Source organism: Perca fluviatilis, chromosome 9, assembly GCF_010015445.1.
Source record: "Perca fluviatilis chromosome 9, GENO_Pfluv_1.0, whole genome shotgun sequence".
Taxonomy (NCBI): domain Eukaryota; kingdom Metazoa; phylum Chordata; class Actinopteri; order Perciformes; family Percidae; genus Perca; species Perca fluviatilis.
In genome coordinates this window covers 24,654,191-24,667,250 of record NC_053120.1, presented here as the reverse complement: position 1 = coordinate 24,667,250, position 13,060 = coordinate 24,654,191, and the positions used below count along the sequence as shown (strand labels likewise).

Below are 13,060 nucleotides of genomic sequence, written 5' to 3'. Positions count from 1 at the left end.
ACAACCACCTCCGTTTTTTCTTCATTTAATTTAAGTTATGTGCAGCATATACTTAAAAAGTAAAAATAGCCTGACATTTCTCACAGATCATTTGGTACATTTTTCTGAGGTCTCATTTCTTGAAAGGACACTCAACGGATTTTACACTAAAAAGATGGAGATTAATACTAATAGCCTTTCTGTGGCTCTAGGTGAGCGCTGTCAAGTCTAAGAAAACACCTGAAATCTCAGTTTGAGCTTGGAGACTGCAAATTTAAAAAGCCTGTGTCACAAACTTGGAGTTTAAAAGACACTGGCATTTATTAGGCAGGAAGGGTCTGATGAAAAGATGATGTGGGTTGCATTATGGGAAATGTAGAATCCAATGTTTTTGAAGCTTGACCAAAGGTAGGGGAATTTGTATAACGAATCATGAGAAAACATGCATCTGACAAATAAAATGGATTTATTTATTTCTGCTCCATCAATTGCAACCCTTATTTTTAAAGAAGTGCCCAGACATTATAAAATTGCAACACTAAAATGGCTGGATTATCTCTTATATGTTTTTTTTTTTATTGTTCATTTCTTCAGAATACAGATATACAAACAAACAAGGCACAATCACAAAATCACAAATCACCTCAAAAAACAGTGCTTTTGCCTCGGGTCGAGCATATAAATAAAACCTAGGAGCTTATACCTTACAAATCAACATAGAGAATGATATAAAAGAAAATAAATAGAAGGGGCTATCTCAAATTAAATTAAGAGTTTCAAATAAATAAATCAATTCAAGGGCTTTTTTATCCTTAACCCGTTTCAATGACAAATTGAACTCATTCTTCCAATGGATCAGGGAGGGCTTGGTCTTAAAATATCTACATTTATGTATAAAATGTTTTCCTAGCAGCACCAAGTTGTTTAGAACAAAATCTACCTTCTTATCTTAAAAAAAAACTACCAAACTTTATATTCGTCACTGTCAGAGGTGGTATTTCAATTTCCCTGGTCTGTAACCAGCTCTGCAGATCTCTCCAGAAAGATTGCACCGACTCACAGAAAAAATACATGTTCTAAATTCTCAATTTCATTTTCACAAAAAACACACTTATTAGTATCAAAATTGAATCTCAGTCTTAAAAATTCGTTTGTTGGGTAGATTTCATTTAAAATTTTAAAGTTGACCTCTTTTACCTTCGGGAGAAGAGGAAATGAGATATAATTTTTCCTTATTTTCTTAACCTCCTCATCCCCAAATTCTTTCATCATATATTGTCTCTTACTGGATTGGAATAATATTCCTTCAATCAATAGAATATTTCTAATAACTTTATTATCCCTTATATGTCTCATTTCCCTTTTATAATGTCTATAGTTGGCTTGATGAGTAGGCCTACTCTTCCTTCTGCACGAGGATGCAGCTGGCAGGTGTAGTTTGATAGAAACATAAAAACTTCTCACAGCCAGGTCTGTAGATTATCTTGAGTAACCGGGTCATGATTTCTGGAGAGAGACATTGCTGTTGAGCACCACAAGCCGAGTACCATCTAGTTTCATTATATTTGAGAGAATGCAGACATCTCGATGGCCGATATCTCCAACACTGGGCAGCTCACACCAAAACAATCTAGATTGATAAATTGCACTGCAGGTAAGAGAAAACTGCCTAGCCTAAGGGGGTTACTTTAAACTTAACTCAAGGGCTTCCAGAGCTTTCGACCACATCTTGTTGTCTTCATAGTGTTTGGTTTTTGATGAGAAAGTTGGCAAATTTGGTTGGTCCAAATAAACAGCCATAACCACAAATCCAGCTAAGATGAGGACATTGCATGGTAAAACAGCTCAGGTTATAGAACAGAACAAGGAACAGAAATCACTGCCTGTCACGATATTACGAACGCTACTTCTTTTTAAGCTGTGAGTAGACTGAAGGCATCACATCCAATAACATCAGTCCCAAGCAAGAGGTAGGTCAGTTCTTTTTCTTTACACACTAAAGTAACATTACACTATAGTAACATATTAGTCTCCTATTAAAGGAGTTCCAGTGTAACTTAAGTGCACCCTTATTAGGTATATATACACTTATAGTCATTGTAAAAAGATCTTTATCATTATAACTTTTTTGTCTCTGTTGATTTGCATTAAACAGTGAAATGACTGAAAATAGCCCACCATAATGCACATACTAATCCTATATTTGTTTTACAGGATCCAGTTGAAGAGCAATGAATAACTCTATCAATGAAAGCCAAAACGTCTATGACTATGTCTATATGGATGAAGTCTGTGAAAAAGGTGAGGTGGTCAAGTTTGGATCCATTGCCATTCCCGTGTTCTTCTCTATTGTGATCACACTGAGCCTCACAGGAAACATCCTCGTCCTTGTAATCCTGGCTTTGTACGAAAACCTCAAGTCTCTTACAAACATGTTTATCCTAAACCTGACCATCTCTGACCTCGTCTTCACCACTGGTCTCCCATTCTGGGCAATTTACCACGTCTGGGGATGGTTGTTTTCAGAAGTCCTCTGCAAAATTGTGACTTTTGTCTTCTTCACTGGGTTTTACAGCAGCATACTTTTCCTGACCATCATGACCATCTACAGGTATCTGGCTGTGGTACACCCTCTGTCTGGCCTGAGCACACTCAAACTCAGTCGCAGCACTGGAGTTTATGTGTCTTTCTTATTGTGGATAGTCAGTATTGGAGCGGCCATGCCCTCCCTGCTCTACAGCACCCTCGTCTCGATCCCCCACAAAGATGAACACTCCGTGGGCTGTGAATACAAAGACCCTGTGTGGAAAAGAATTGGCATCTTCCAACAGAACATTTTTTTCTTGGTTGCTTTGGCAGTGATGGCTTTCTGCTACATACGAATACTGTGGAAAATCACAAGAACAAGATCTCACACAAAGAACAGAGCAGTGAAGTTAGTCTTCTGCATCGTGGCTGTGTTCTTCCTCGGTTGGGTGCCGTACAATTTGGTCATTTTTCTAAATGTTTTGGCTAACGATGTGGTTCCACCACTTCATACCTGTGATGCAAGTATCAAGCTTGACTATGCGTTCTATGTGTGCCGGCTCATTGCTTTCTCCCACTGCTGTCTGAACCCTGTCTTTTATGCATTTGTTGGTGTGAAGTTTAGGAGTCATTTAAAGTCACTGCTGCATCGAAGGTTCATTTGCCAAAGTCCAGACGAAGAACAGCAGGTTAGAATGCAAACATTCTCCCGTGGATCAATGTACTAGTTGCTGTTTAAGTATATAATTCCCTTGCATTTGCTGCTGCATTACTGAATTAAAAAATGACTAGTGTAAGCTGCACTCAATATTCAAATCTGTATTGCTGTGTGCCTGTGTCACATATGTGGTTTGTTACATTTATTTACTGGCACTTTAAAAGGAAGTCATGTATTTAATGTGCATGTAAAAATATTATTCTTTAGTCACAGTGGAAGTGGACCCATGATGTTCATTTAAAATATACACTCACTTTTGTGATGGCAAGTTTGCACTTGTGTTATTGTGTCATACGTTAAATGTTGGTTTTTCAAATATTTAATTATGTAAGGGATTTGCTAACAACCTTTTTGCTGTGATGCCAGTACATATGCTTGTATATTTACATAGTCTGCTCAAATTTGAATCTGTTAAATTGTCAATGTTCGCACATTGGAGGAGCTATCTGTCACAATCAATGATGAAGAGTGGGAAGATATCTGAAGACACACTAAATCAATTTAAGATTATCAGAGGTGGAAAGTAACGAAATACATTTACTCACGTTACTGTATTGCGTAGCCTAGTTTTGTTGGGTATTTTGTATTTTTCAAGTAGTTTTTAAAATCTGTATTTTAAAATGTACTTGATTACATTTTGAGTGAAGGATTACAAATTACAAATCCCATCCGTTAGCCTACTGAGTAAAAAAACAAAACCGAAAGAAAAAAAAAGAGAACGGTCGGACCTGAAACTGAGTGGGAGACGTTAGCATGGACGTAAATGAGCTGTCATATCCCTCAAAAATGACTTGCCTGATGCAGAGTGCGCACCGACATCTGAAGCTCTGCCAGTTATGCTGCAAAAGCAACAATGCATCCAGATATGCAGCAGTCAAGACCAGCTTTGTGACAAACTACAAAATCGCTAAAACAGTAGGCCATTTTCTGAAGGGGAGTTTATTAAAGAGTGTTTAGTAGACTCTGTTGTCCCAGAGAAAAAAAGAGACGTTTGAGAATGTGTCACCTGACATAAAATTAATATTGAGCAGAATTGAGTTTAGCCTATTAGTCCGGCCCTCCACAACAGTCCCTGTTTCTCATGTGGCCCCTTGGGAAAATGAATTGCCCACTCCTGCCAGGACAACGCATGTAGGAACCTGGCTACATTAATTCACATACATCTAATTAGCTCATATGGGCTACTTAGGTGTGTAGAAGCTAGCTGCTAGTCTGGGCTGTGAACATTAGGGTCTGTTTATATTAATATAATTAACAGTCTATGGGTCTAACCCATTTATGGAGTAAAAACATGTGATTTGGCCTTGATTTGCATTATAACTGTTGTTTGTTTGTGAAGAAAAGAAGGATGGCCCTCAGAACTAACAATGTATTGTACTTTTACTTTCAATTGATTGTTTGAAAATATTTTATGGGATGGTCCGAACTAAAATTGCACATTATACCTTTAAGGGTCTTAAATAACATGTGTGACATGTGTTATGTAATGTTGTTATTACATATACATTTGTATAGATGTTTATACCTTTGTATAGATTTTTCTCTAATTAAAAACAAAATAGTTTTGGATTTATGACCCCTTGTCCTATTTCCACTACATGGGAGAGCTCTCCCCACACACTTTTTACAGTTTTTTTGTAACTAAGTATGTAACTAAGTAAAAGTACATAAAGTACATTTTAAATGAATTACTTATTACTTTTACTTGAGTAATATTTAATCAAAGTATTGGTACTTTTACTTGAGTACAATATTTTAGTACTTTTTCCACCTCTGAAGATTATACACAAAACGCATATATCACGCTTCCGTAGACATCATTTCAGCCCTGCTGTTTTACCCATGTGCCTTAAATGCAAGACAGAAGCGGGTACTCTAACTCAATTGTCTTTTGGTCATGCCATGCCAAAACAGTAAGCAATTGTTCTGTATTCTGTGTATGCTGTGAGGAAGAACATTTGCAGCAGATCCTGCCTGAGTGGATTAATGCAAAAGTACCAACTGTTAATGGCTAGCAGATAGTGTTGTTTGATTTAGTGCCATTACAGTACCTTACGTCTATATTACATTCAAAAACAGACCAATTCTATAAACTTCCTATTCCTGACATCATGACCATATACAGGTATCTGGCTAAAGAGCATGCACATTTATATTACCTTCCAAGAGACTAAGCACACTTGATTTTCTATGTGTCATTATGGATTGATTTTCAATTGATACGTTATTTGGCATTGGATTGCATTTTTTTGTGTATAGGGTATCTTGTTTATGCGTACTGCAAATGGCGCAGATAAGGAACTATTAACTACTATGAGAACTATCAACAGTAAAAAGAAACTGTATGTTCCTTATCATTTACTGTAGGTGTGCGTTTGGTTCAAGTTCAAGCCGTGTACTTAGATTGCCCTTTCTAACTTCCTCCTTCGGTCTGCTGAGTTTTTGCGGTGCTCTCTAGCACACATTGCACAACTATCAGTAGAAGGAGGATCCATTTCTGAGCTTCCTTCAGTTTTTCTTAAATAGATTTAGACAGCAAATTCTTAGGTCTAAGTGGGCTAAGGTTGTAGAGTGACGTTCGGTTTCATGGTATTGGACATCGTATACAAATATTTTAAGGTAAGAGAAAAGAGTTGTTACTATCTTTGTATATTTATTTGCCCCTGAGGTCTTAACTGCTATAAATTCAAGTTTGAATTTGAATGAAACAGTTAGAGAGAGCTCTTAAAAATGATTGCTATTTACTTTCTAGGCTCAATTTTGTTTAAATGATTCCTATTTTCCTAAAGGATTCCATATACACTTTTCATACATCGAGTGATTCTGAGCGTGAGAGTCCTTGTTTTGGCTCTATATTCTAGCAGACTGCATTTGCAATAAAAAAAATTGCTATAATGTTAAGAGCTGACTTTTTGTGTATTATTAGTGTTTATATTGGGACAGTGTGGGAATGTTGCTGTCCTACTGCATTGTTCAAAAGTTGGGGAACTATTATGATACTTATGGTACCAATTCAGTTGAATGTCACTGGAATGGTGTTTTCAGGTCAAGGTTATTAATCCCCAGTGACTGCATGTTTATAAAGAAGGCTTGTTTTACAGATGTGGTTGTGGATTTTGATTGGCCTTAACATCATCACAAAGGTGCATGGGTTTGCAAATGGCAAATTCCCACAGTCGTGTGAATCAATGTTACCTCAGCATTCAAACCGTGGGACACCTATCCATCCTCAGAACAGTGAACCGCCCTTTGAGATGATCGTCTCACTCATAAAGGGAGACACTATTACAGGTACAGAGACTATTGGACCCCTTTTCCTGGAAGCTTGTTTATCACTATCAACCTTTGTTGCAGTGGTCATTCACTAAGTGTAAGGTTATTACTAATCTGTCTTAATTTTCTGCCCCATCACCTTCGCCCCGATGATTCTCCAAACCATTTTCCAGTTTCTCTCCAGAGCAAGCAATCCACAATGTTCAGGGGATTTATGTTGGAGGCTCGACAGAAAGGAAACCATCTTGTAGGAAAATTCATCATGCTTGAGCCTGAAAACACTCGACTCCTGACGTGCAATAATTTAGCAGTAAGTACCCATCACATTTCATCATTACTATTTGTAATGAATGCATTGAATTAATTAATTAAATATACACACTTTCCATTTATATTTTAATTGACACATTTAATTGAACTTGAAGTGTAAATTTAAGGTCAAAGCCTTATTAATCTTTCTTATGACTGTGACACTTGCTTTACTTGTGTGTCTCTCCTCAGGACACGGCTGTTAGTCAAAAAAACAATAAAAATAAGAATAAGATCCAAGTTAACTGGGTACCACAGGGAGAAGACGTGGACATCATGGACAACATCACTTTCAGGCATTTATACACTTTGACTGACCTATTGACTAAATATTACAATGCGGAGCAAAATGATTGACATTAACATCTGTGTCTGTCTGACATGTTTCAGAGCCACATTTCTTGAAAGGTTTGGTACATTCTGGGAACCAATGGATCTGAATGTTACTTTAACTTCACCGACCACACCATCACCAACACCAAGTACTACCACAAGTACTACAATGCTAAGTACTACACCAAGTACTACACAGCCAAGTACTACAACACCAAGTACTACACCAAATACTACACAGCCAGGTACTACAACACCAAGTACTACACAGTCAAGAACTACAACACAAAGTACTACACCAAGTACTACAGTACTAAAAAGTACAAGTGATTCTGATACTACAAAGCCAAGTACTGCAGAGACAAGCATGACAACTAAAGACCAAATCAATGTCAACCAATCACAGGTAAGGAGGGACACAGAGATGAATTTGATTATGGTATTTTGAACCATATAAACTTGAACTATATATATATATATATATATATGAAAAAAATGCTGTAAACTAAGAATGCTTTCAAAAATGGAAGTGTTAATAGTTTATTTTCATCAATTAACAAAATGCAGTTAACGAACAGAAGACAAATCTAAATTAAATCAATATTTGGTGTGACCATCCTTTGCCTTCAAGACAGCATCTATTGTTCTAGGTACACTTGCACAAAGTTTTTGAAGGAACTTGGCTGGTAGGTTGTTCCAAACCTCTTGGAGAACTAACCACAGATCTTCTGTGGATGAAGGCTTCCTCAAATCCTTCCGTCTCTTCATGTTATCCCAGACAGACTCGATGATGCTGAGATCAGGGCTCTGTGGGGGCCATGCCATCACTTCCAGGACTTCTTGTTCTTCTTTACGCTGAAGATAGTTCTTAATGACCTTGGCTGTATGTTTGGGGTCGTTGTCCTGCTGCAGAATAAATTTGGGGCCAATCATACGCCTCCCTGATGGTATTGCATGATGGATAAGTATCTGCCTGTATTTCTCAGCAATGAGGACACCATTAATCCTGACCAAATCTCCAACTCCATTTGCAGAAATGCAGCCCCAAACTTGCAAGGAACCTCCACCATGCTTCACCATTGCCTGCAGACACTCATTATTGTACCGCTCTACAGCCCTTCAGCGAACAACCTGCCTTATGCTACAGCCAAATATTTCAATTTTTGACTAATCAGTCCAGAGCACCTGCTGCCATTTTTCTGCACCCCAAGTCCTATGTTTTTGTGTATAGTTGAGTTGCTTGGCCTTGTTTCAATGTCAGAGGTATGGCTTTTTGGCTGCAACTCTTTCATGAAGACCACTACTGGCCAGACTTCTCTGGACAGTAGATGGGTGTACCTGGGTCCCACTGGTTTCTGCCAGTTCTGTGCTAATGGCACTGCTGGACATCTTCCGATTTCGAAGGGAAATAAGCTTGATGTGTTTTTTTTATCTGCTGCACTAAGTTTCCTTGGCCGACCACCGCATCTACGATCCTCAACGTTCCCTGACTTTTTGCAAATGTACCTATAAGAATTGATACTGGTTTGAAGGCAAAGGGTAGTAACATCAAATATTGATGTGATTTAGATTTTTTTTTTTGGTCGCTCACTTTGCATTTTGTAAATTGATAAAAATAAACAATCATTATTTATACTTTTGAAAGCATTCTTAGTTTACAGCATTTGTTCCACACCTGCCTAAGACTTTTAAACAGTACAGAAACCAGTATATATATATACAGTATATATATATATATATTTAACTATATATAAACGTTAACATTTTTATCTACACCCTTCCTCGCTGTTTCTCTTGATTTATCTTCAGGAAGCAACCATTGTGTGGATGAATTTCGACTGTTTTTTGGTGGTAGTCATGACGGTATGGTATTTATAAACTTATGTCACCCAGTAAATGCAGTTACACAATAGTCCTACTCCTACCCAAAAACACTGTACCAGAAGATTAATTTCTCTCTCACTCTTTCCACCCCTAAGGAGCTGCCTAATATATTGGTGACTACCCTCCGCAACAGTCCCTTATCTTGTTGTCTAAATAAGGTAAGGCATGAGTAGGGGGGCTTGTGTTGTCAGTGGTCCCTGGTGCATAGCATAGGTAGGTCATTTGAATCTGGCGCTGAAAATGGCAGACCCTGCCACTAACAATAAAAACTATATAGAGAGGTAACATACTTATTGAGCTGAGAGCCATTGAATGACTTTTGCAGAATGCCTAATCAATAATGTTTAATTTCATGAAAATCCTAAGGAACTTTAATGGCATATTTCATCTAATGAGTGATAATTAGCATTTTCTGTTGGTTGTTTGTGCATATATATTTTTTCTGAAATGTTTTATGTCTTTAAAAAAAATTAATTTTAGCTTTTTTAAATGTAAAATCCCATATAAAGACAATCATTGCAAATCAGCATATGAGTGCTTTATGGCATTTGAAGACTCAGTCAGTATCCTGTGCTCATGTGTACAAACTTGATGAATACTACAGGTATATTAAGATTATTTGAAGTGCATTTTATTTCTTATGTAGGTGTTAAAGATACTGTGCAGTCTGCTTTGTGCGGCAGTTGAAATAACGGCCGTTGTCTTGTTTTGTTTGGCTGATACCATTAAAGTGAGTTGTAATATGTATTGTTCAACATTTCTCTATATCTACATCCACATTTCTGAACTTTATGAGGTTATATTTATATGTATTTATATATGTGTGTCTGTGTGGGCATGTTTAGGTCACTCTCGTTGCTCTTGTGTGTGTGGCGATAGTGTTTAATTTCATAAAGCTGGTAATCGTCTGTCTGCCAATTGGACCCAGTCATGAACTGTGAGTTCAACTTTCTCTTGTCCTAAAACCGTTTTTACTTGCATGTTTTCGAAATATGTTAGGTCCACATGTGTTTGTGTTATGTTGTGAATGTGAAAATGAACTGCTACCTCCTCTGTCAGCTCTAGCCACTGAAAAGAAATAAGCAGAGGAATCAGGCCAATTACAAAAGCTAGTCAGTCTGACATCATATTGCCGGAGCTCATTACTATTCATTAGCTCGCCCAGTTGGGCTGGGTAAAGGATTCTGACAGCCAGGCTCTCATTGGCTAGCTGTTAGCCAATCAGATTCAAACAGCTTAGCTTGTTGAATATTAATGAGAACTGGCAGAAATCGAGTCTTCCTGCAGGCTTTCTATACCACGCTAGAATGGCTTGAAACAAGGTAACCAAGGCATTTTTTCCACAAAAAATGTTGCAGAGTCCATGGTAGAACTTCAGACATTACCACAAAGTAATGAAATACGTGTGGCAGGGCACCTTTAATATTTGACTTGACGCTTACATCAACACTTGGTTCGCAGCTGTTTATGTTGCTCTTTTGTTTTCTTCAAGAAAGGAGATCTGTGACCTTACTGTCAACGTGTGTTCTGTCATCCATGTGATTTTTACAAGTAAGGAGATTCACTTGATTTTAATCTTAAAATAGTAAACTGCATTCATATCTTTCTTTGAGAAGACTTGTTTATCGTCTTTAAAGCAATGGTTATTTGCATTCTTGCTGAGAGTTAAGGCCAATTCACAGTTTGCGTGGACGTGTGAGTAAATTTCGGCATCCGCCCAAGTCTCTAAATGTCGGAGCATCTGAACGTAAGAAAATCATCCGATCAGCGCCTCTAAAACTAAGTAATTAACATCATATATCTTGTTAGTTGGCGTTTGACACAGAAGAACTGGGTACGGCGTTCGAGGTGGAGCCCCGTTCAGTTGCTCAGTGGCACATGAACCCATTATGGGGCCACAACCGCGTATAAAATTACCTGGATTATCGGCAATGCTTCCGCACTATGGGGCCCATAGAGCAGGCGCACTAGAGATCTCCGCTGGCCGAGTCAGCTACTCCCAGTTTAGCGCACCACCAACCTGAATGGGGATGATTTTATTGTACGGCTCTTCTTTTTTTAAATTGTTTTGGGCACTTGTAGGCCTTTATTTGACAGGACAGCTGAAGACATGATTGGGGAGAGAGAGGGGGAATGACATTCAGCAAAGGGCCGCAGGTCGGAATTGAACTGAGCTATCCAGGCAGCTCTTCTAGACTTTTTAAAATGTTGTTGGACCGAATAGATCTAATACTGATAGTGAAATGAGTCATTCTGCAAGGGTTGTGGTGCTAAAAGAAATGTATCCACTGATTTGCAGACGTGTCTATCGCCATGCAAGTCTATAGGAGAAAGTAATTTTTTTCAGTTCCACCGCTTGACCACTATGTTCAATTTGCTTCAAAGCCCGGCGCACTTCCTGGGGGCCTGGTTGATTTCCCGCTATTTTCAGGCTTCAAGCTAATGCTGAGATAACCAGCTGCTGGCTATAGCTTTATATTTAACAGACTCTGCAAACTCTCAGCAAGAAAAAAAAAAATCTATATATAGATAGATATATTAGAGATGGTCCGATACTGCCTGAAACGCTCGTATCGGTATCAGGAAGTACTAGAGTTTATGCACCAATCCATCCGATACCACGTAATAAAGCCCTAAAGAAAATCTACGTTAAAGTAGTTTATTTATGTTCTTTTGCCGTTATAACTGACTGTCAAACTGGATATTAAATAAAGTTCTGGGGCATTCATTGTTTGTGTTTGTTCATGTTTTACAAAGAGTTTAACCTGAGCCAGACCGACAACAAAGATAGAAATAATATCACATCCATACAGGGATAGTAGTATTCAGTTGTTAAAACATAATAAAATATATGACACACTGGTATCGGATCGGTACTCGGTATCGGCCGATACGCAAGTTCAGGCATCGGAATCGGTATCGGGAAGCAAAAAATGGTATTGGACCATCTCTAATATATATATATATATATATATATATATATATATATATATATATATATATATATATATATATATATATATAAAATATCAAACTTTTGTTTTGAAATGACAGAGACTAGCTAACTGTCACTGCTCACGTCTTCTCTTCACATAGTTGCCATTGTCTGTTTATCGCAATTATTTTATTTCCAAATATTTTTCACTCACAGCTGCAGTTGTCTTTGTTGGTGTGTTGGAGATGGACAACTGCAGAAATACCAATGAAGACTCTTGGCTTCTGAAAGTGATGGTCGCTTACACAATATGGATTGTCCTGTTTTTAATTTGGGTTTCTGTGAACAGTATCCAAAGTAAAGCAATACTGGGGAGAACCCAAATAGGTGAATGACTTGTAGTATAGTACTGTGTGAATAATACTAATATGCTTGAAATACAGCATGGATTCTTATGAAGTTTACTATATTCTGTTACAGAGAGTCAAAGACATGGTAAAAGATGGAGGCAACAAGGAAACATGGTGAGAGCCCGTCAACATCATGACAATAGAACATGTTTTGATAACGACAACTGTCTGCACCATACATGTATTACAGTAAAGATGCAAGTTGATTTCTGTTTCTAACCACTGAACCTTTGAATTTCAGAAGCTCAGTGCTGCAGAAGTAATGGTTACTGCTGTCTCAGTCATCCTCATCGTTGGAAACTTGAGTTTCGTTGTAGCTGTCACTGTTGGGATATTTAGGTGTCTGGAAATGTAGGCCTGTGATTGGTGTGTTGGTACTTTCTTTGCATAGTTTTAAAGTTATTCATGTTTCAGATTCCTTATTTACAGTTGTATGCATGCACATGCCTAATAGGGCATACTTTTAATTTTGATATTAGTACTTTGATATCTGTACCTTGTGGTTTATTTGTATACTGTTGCTGTGACCTGCAAATTTCCCCCTTCCCACCCAGTCATAAATAAATCTATCCATCTCTATCTAAATAGTAGCTTATGTAAAGGATATTAAAATTGTTGGTGCTGTAAATACAACACATGTTGATTCCAATCTCAAAATAACAATAAAGCAATGCCTACTTTGAGCATGCTGTA

General features: G+C 37.7%; 2 protein-coding genes across 4 annotated transcripts; both read left to right on the top strand.

Moving 5' to 3' along the window:
- Positions 1 to 1,690: 1,690 nt before the first annotated feature.
- On the top strand, positions 1,691 to 4,449 carry LOC120565982 (chemokine XC receptor 1-like). 3 transcript variants are annotated; one of them, XM_039812152.1, is made up of 2 exons: positions 1,691 to 1,949; positions 2,194 to 4,449. In XM_039812152.1, exon 2 carries the CDS (start codon positions 2,211 to 2,213, stop codon positions 3,231 to 3,233), a length of 1,023 nt encoding a protein of 340 aa, XP_039668086.1. In that variant the 5' UTR covers positions 1,691 to 1,949; positions 2,194 to 2,210; the 3' UTR covers positions 3,234 to 4,449. The 3 variants fall into 3 exon arrangements, with proteins under 3 accessions (XP_039668086.1, XP_039668087.1, XP_039668088.1); XM_039812153.1 differs by having other exon boundaries at positions 1,940 to 1,953; XM_039812154.1 differs by lacking the exon at positions 1,691 to 1,949 and adding an exon at positions 2,018 to 2,055.
- A 1,164-nt stretch (positions 4,450 to 5,613) lies between these two features.
- LOC120565980 lies at positions 5,614 to 13,051 on the top strand. Its single transcript, XM_039812150.1, has 13 exons — positions 5,614 to 5,842; positions 6,325 to 6,514; positions 6,670 to 6,806; positions 6,998 to 7,101; positions 7,196 to 7,544; positions 8,948 to 9,001; positions 9,118 to 9,180; positions 9,669 to 9,752; positions 9,868 to 9,959; positions 10,515 to 10,573; positions 12,174 to 12,344; positions 12,438 to 12,481; positions 12,609 to 13,051. The coding sequence occupies exons 1-13, from the start codon at positions 5,810 to 5,812 to the stop codon at positions 12,720 to 12,722; spliced, it is 1,494 nt and encodes a 497-aa protein (XP_039668084.1). The 5' UTR covers positions 5,614 to 5,809; the 3' UTR covers positions 12,723 to 13,051.
- Positions 13,052 to 13,060: the final 9 nt, after the last annotated feature.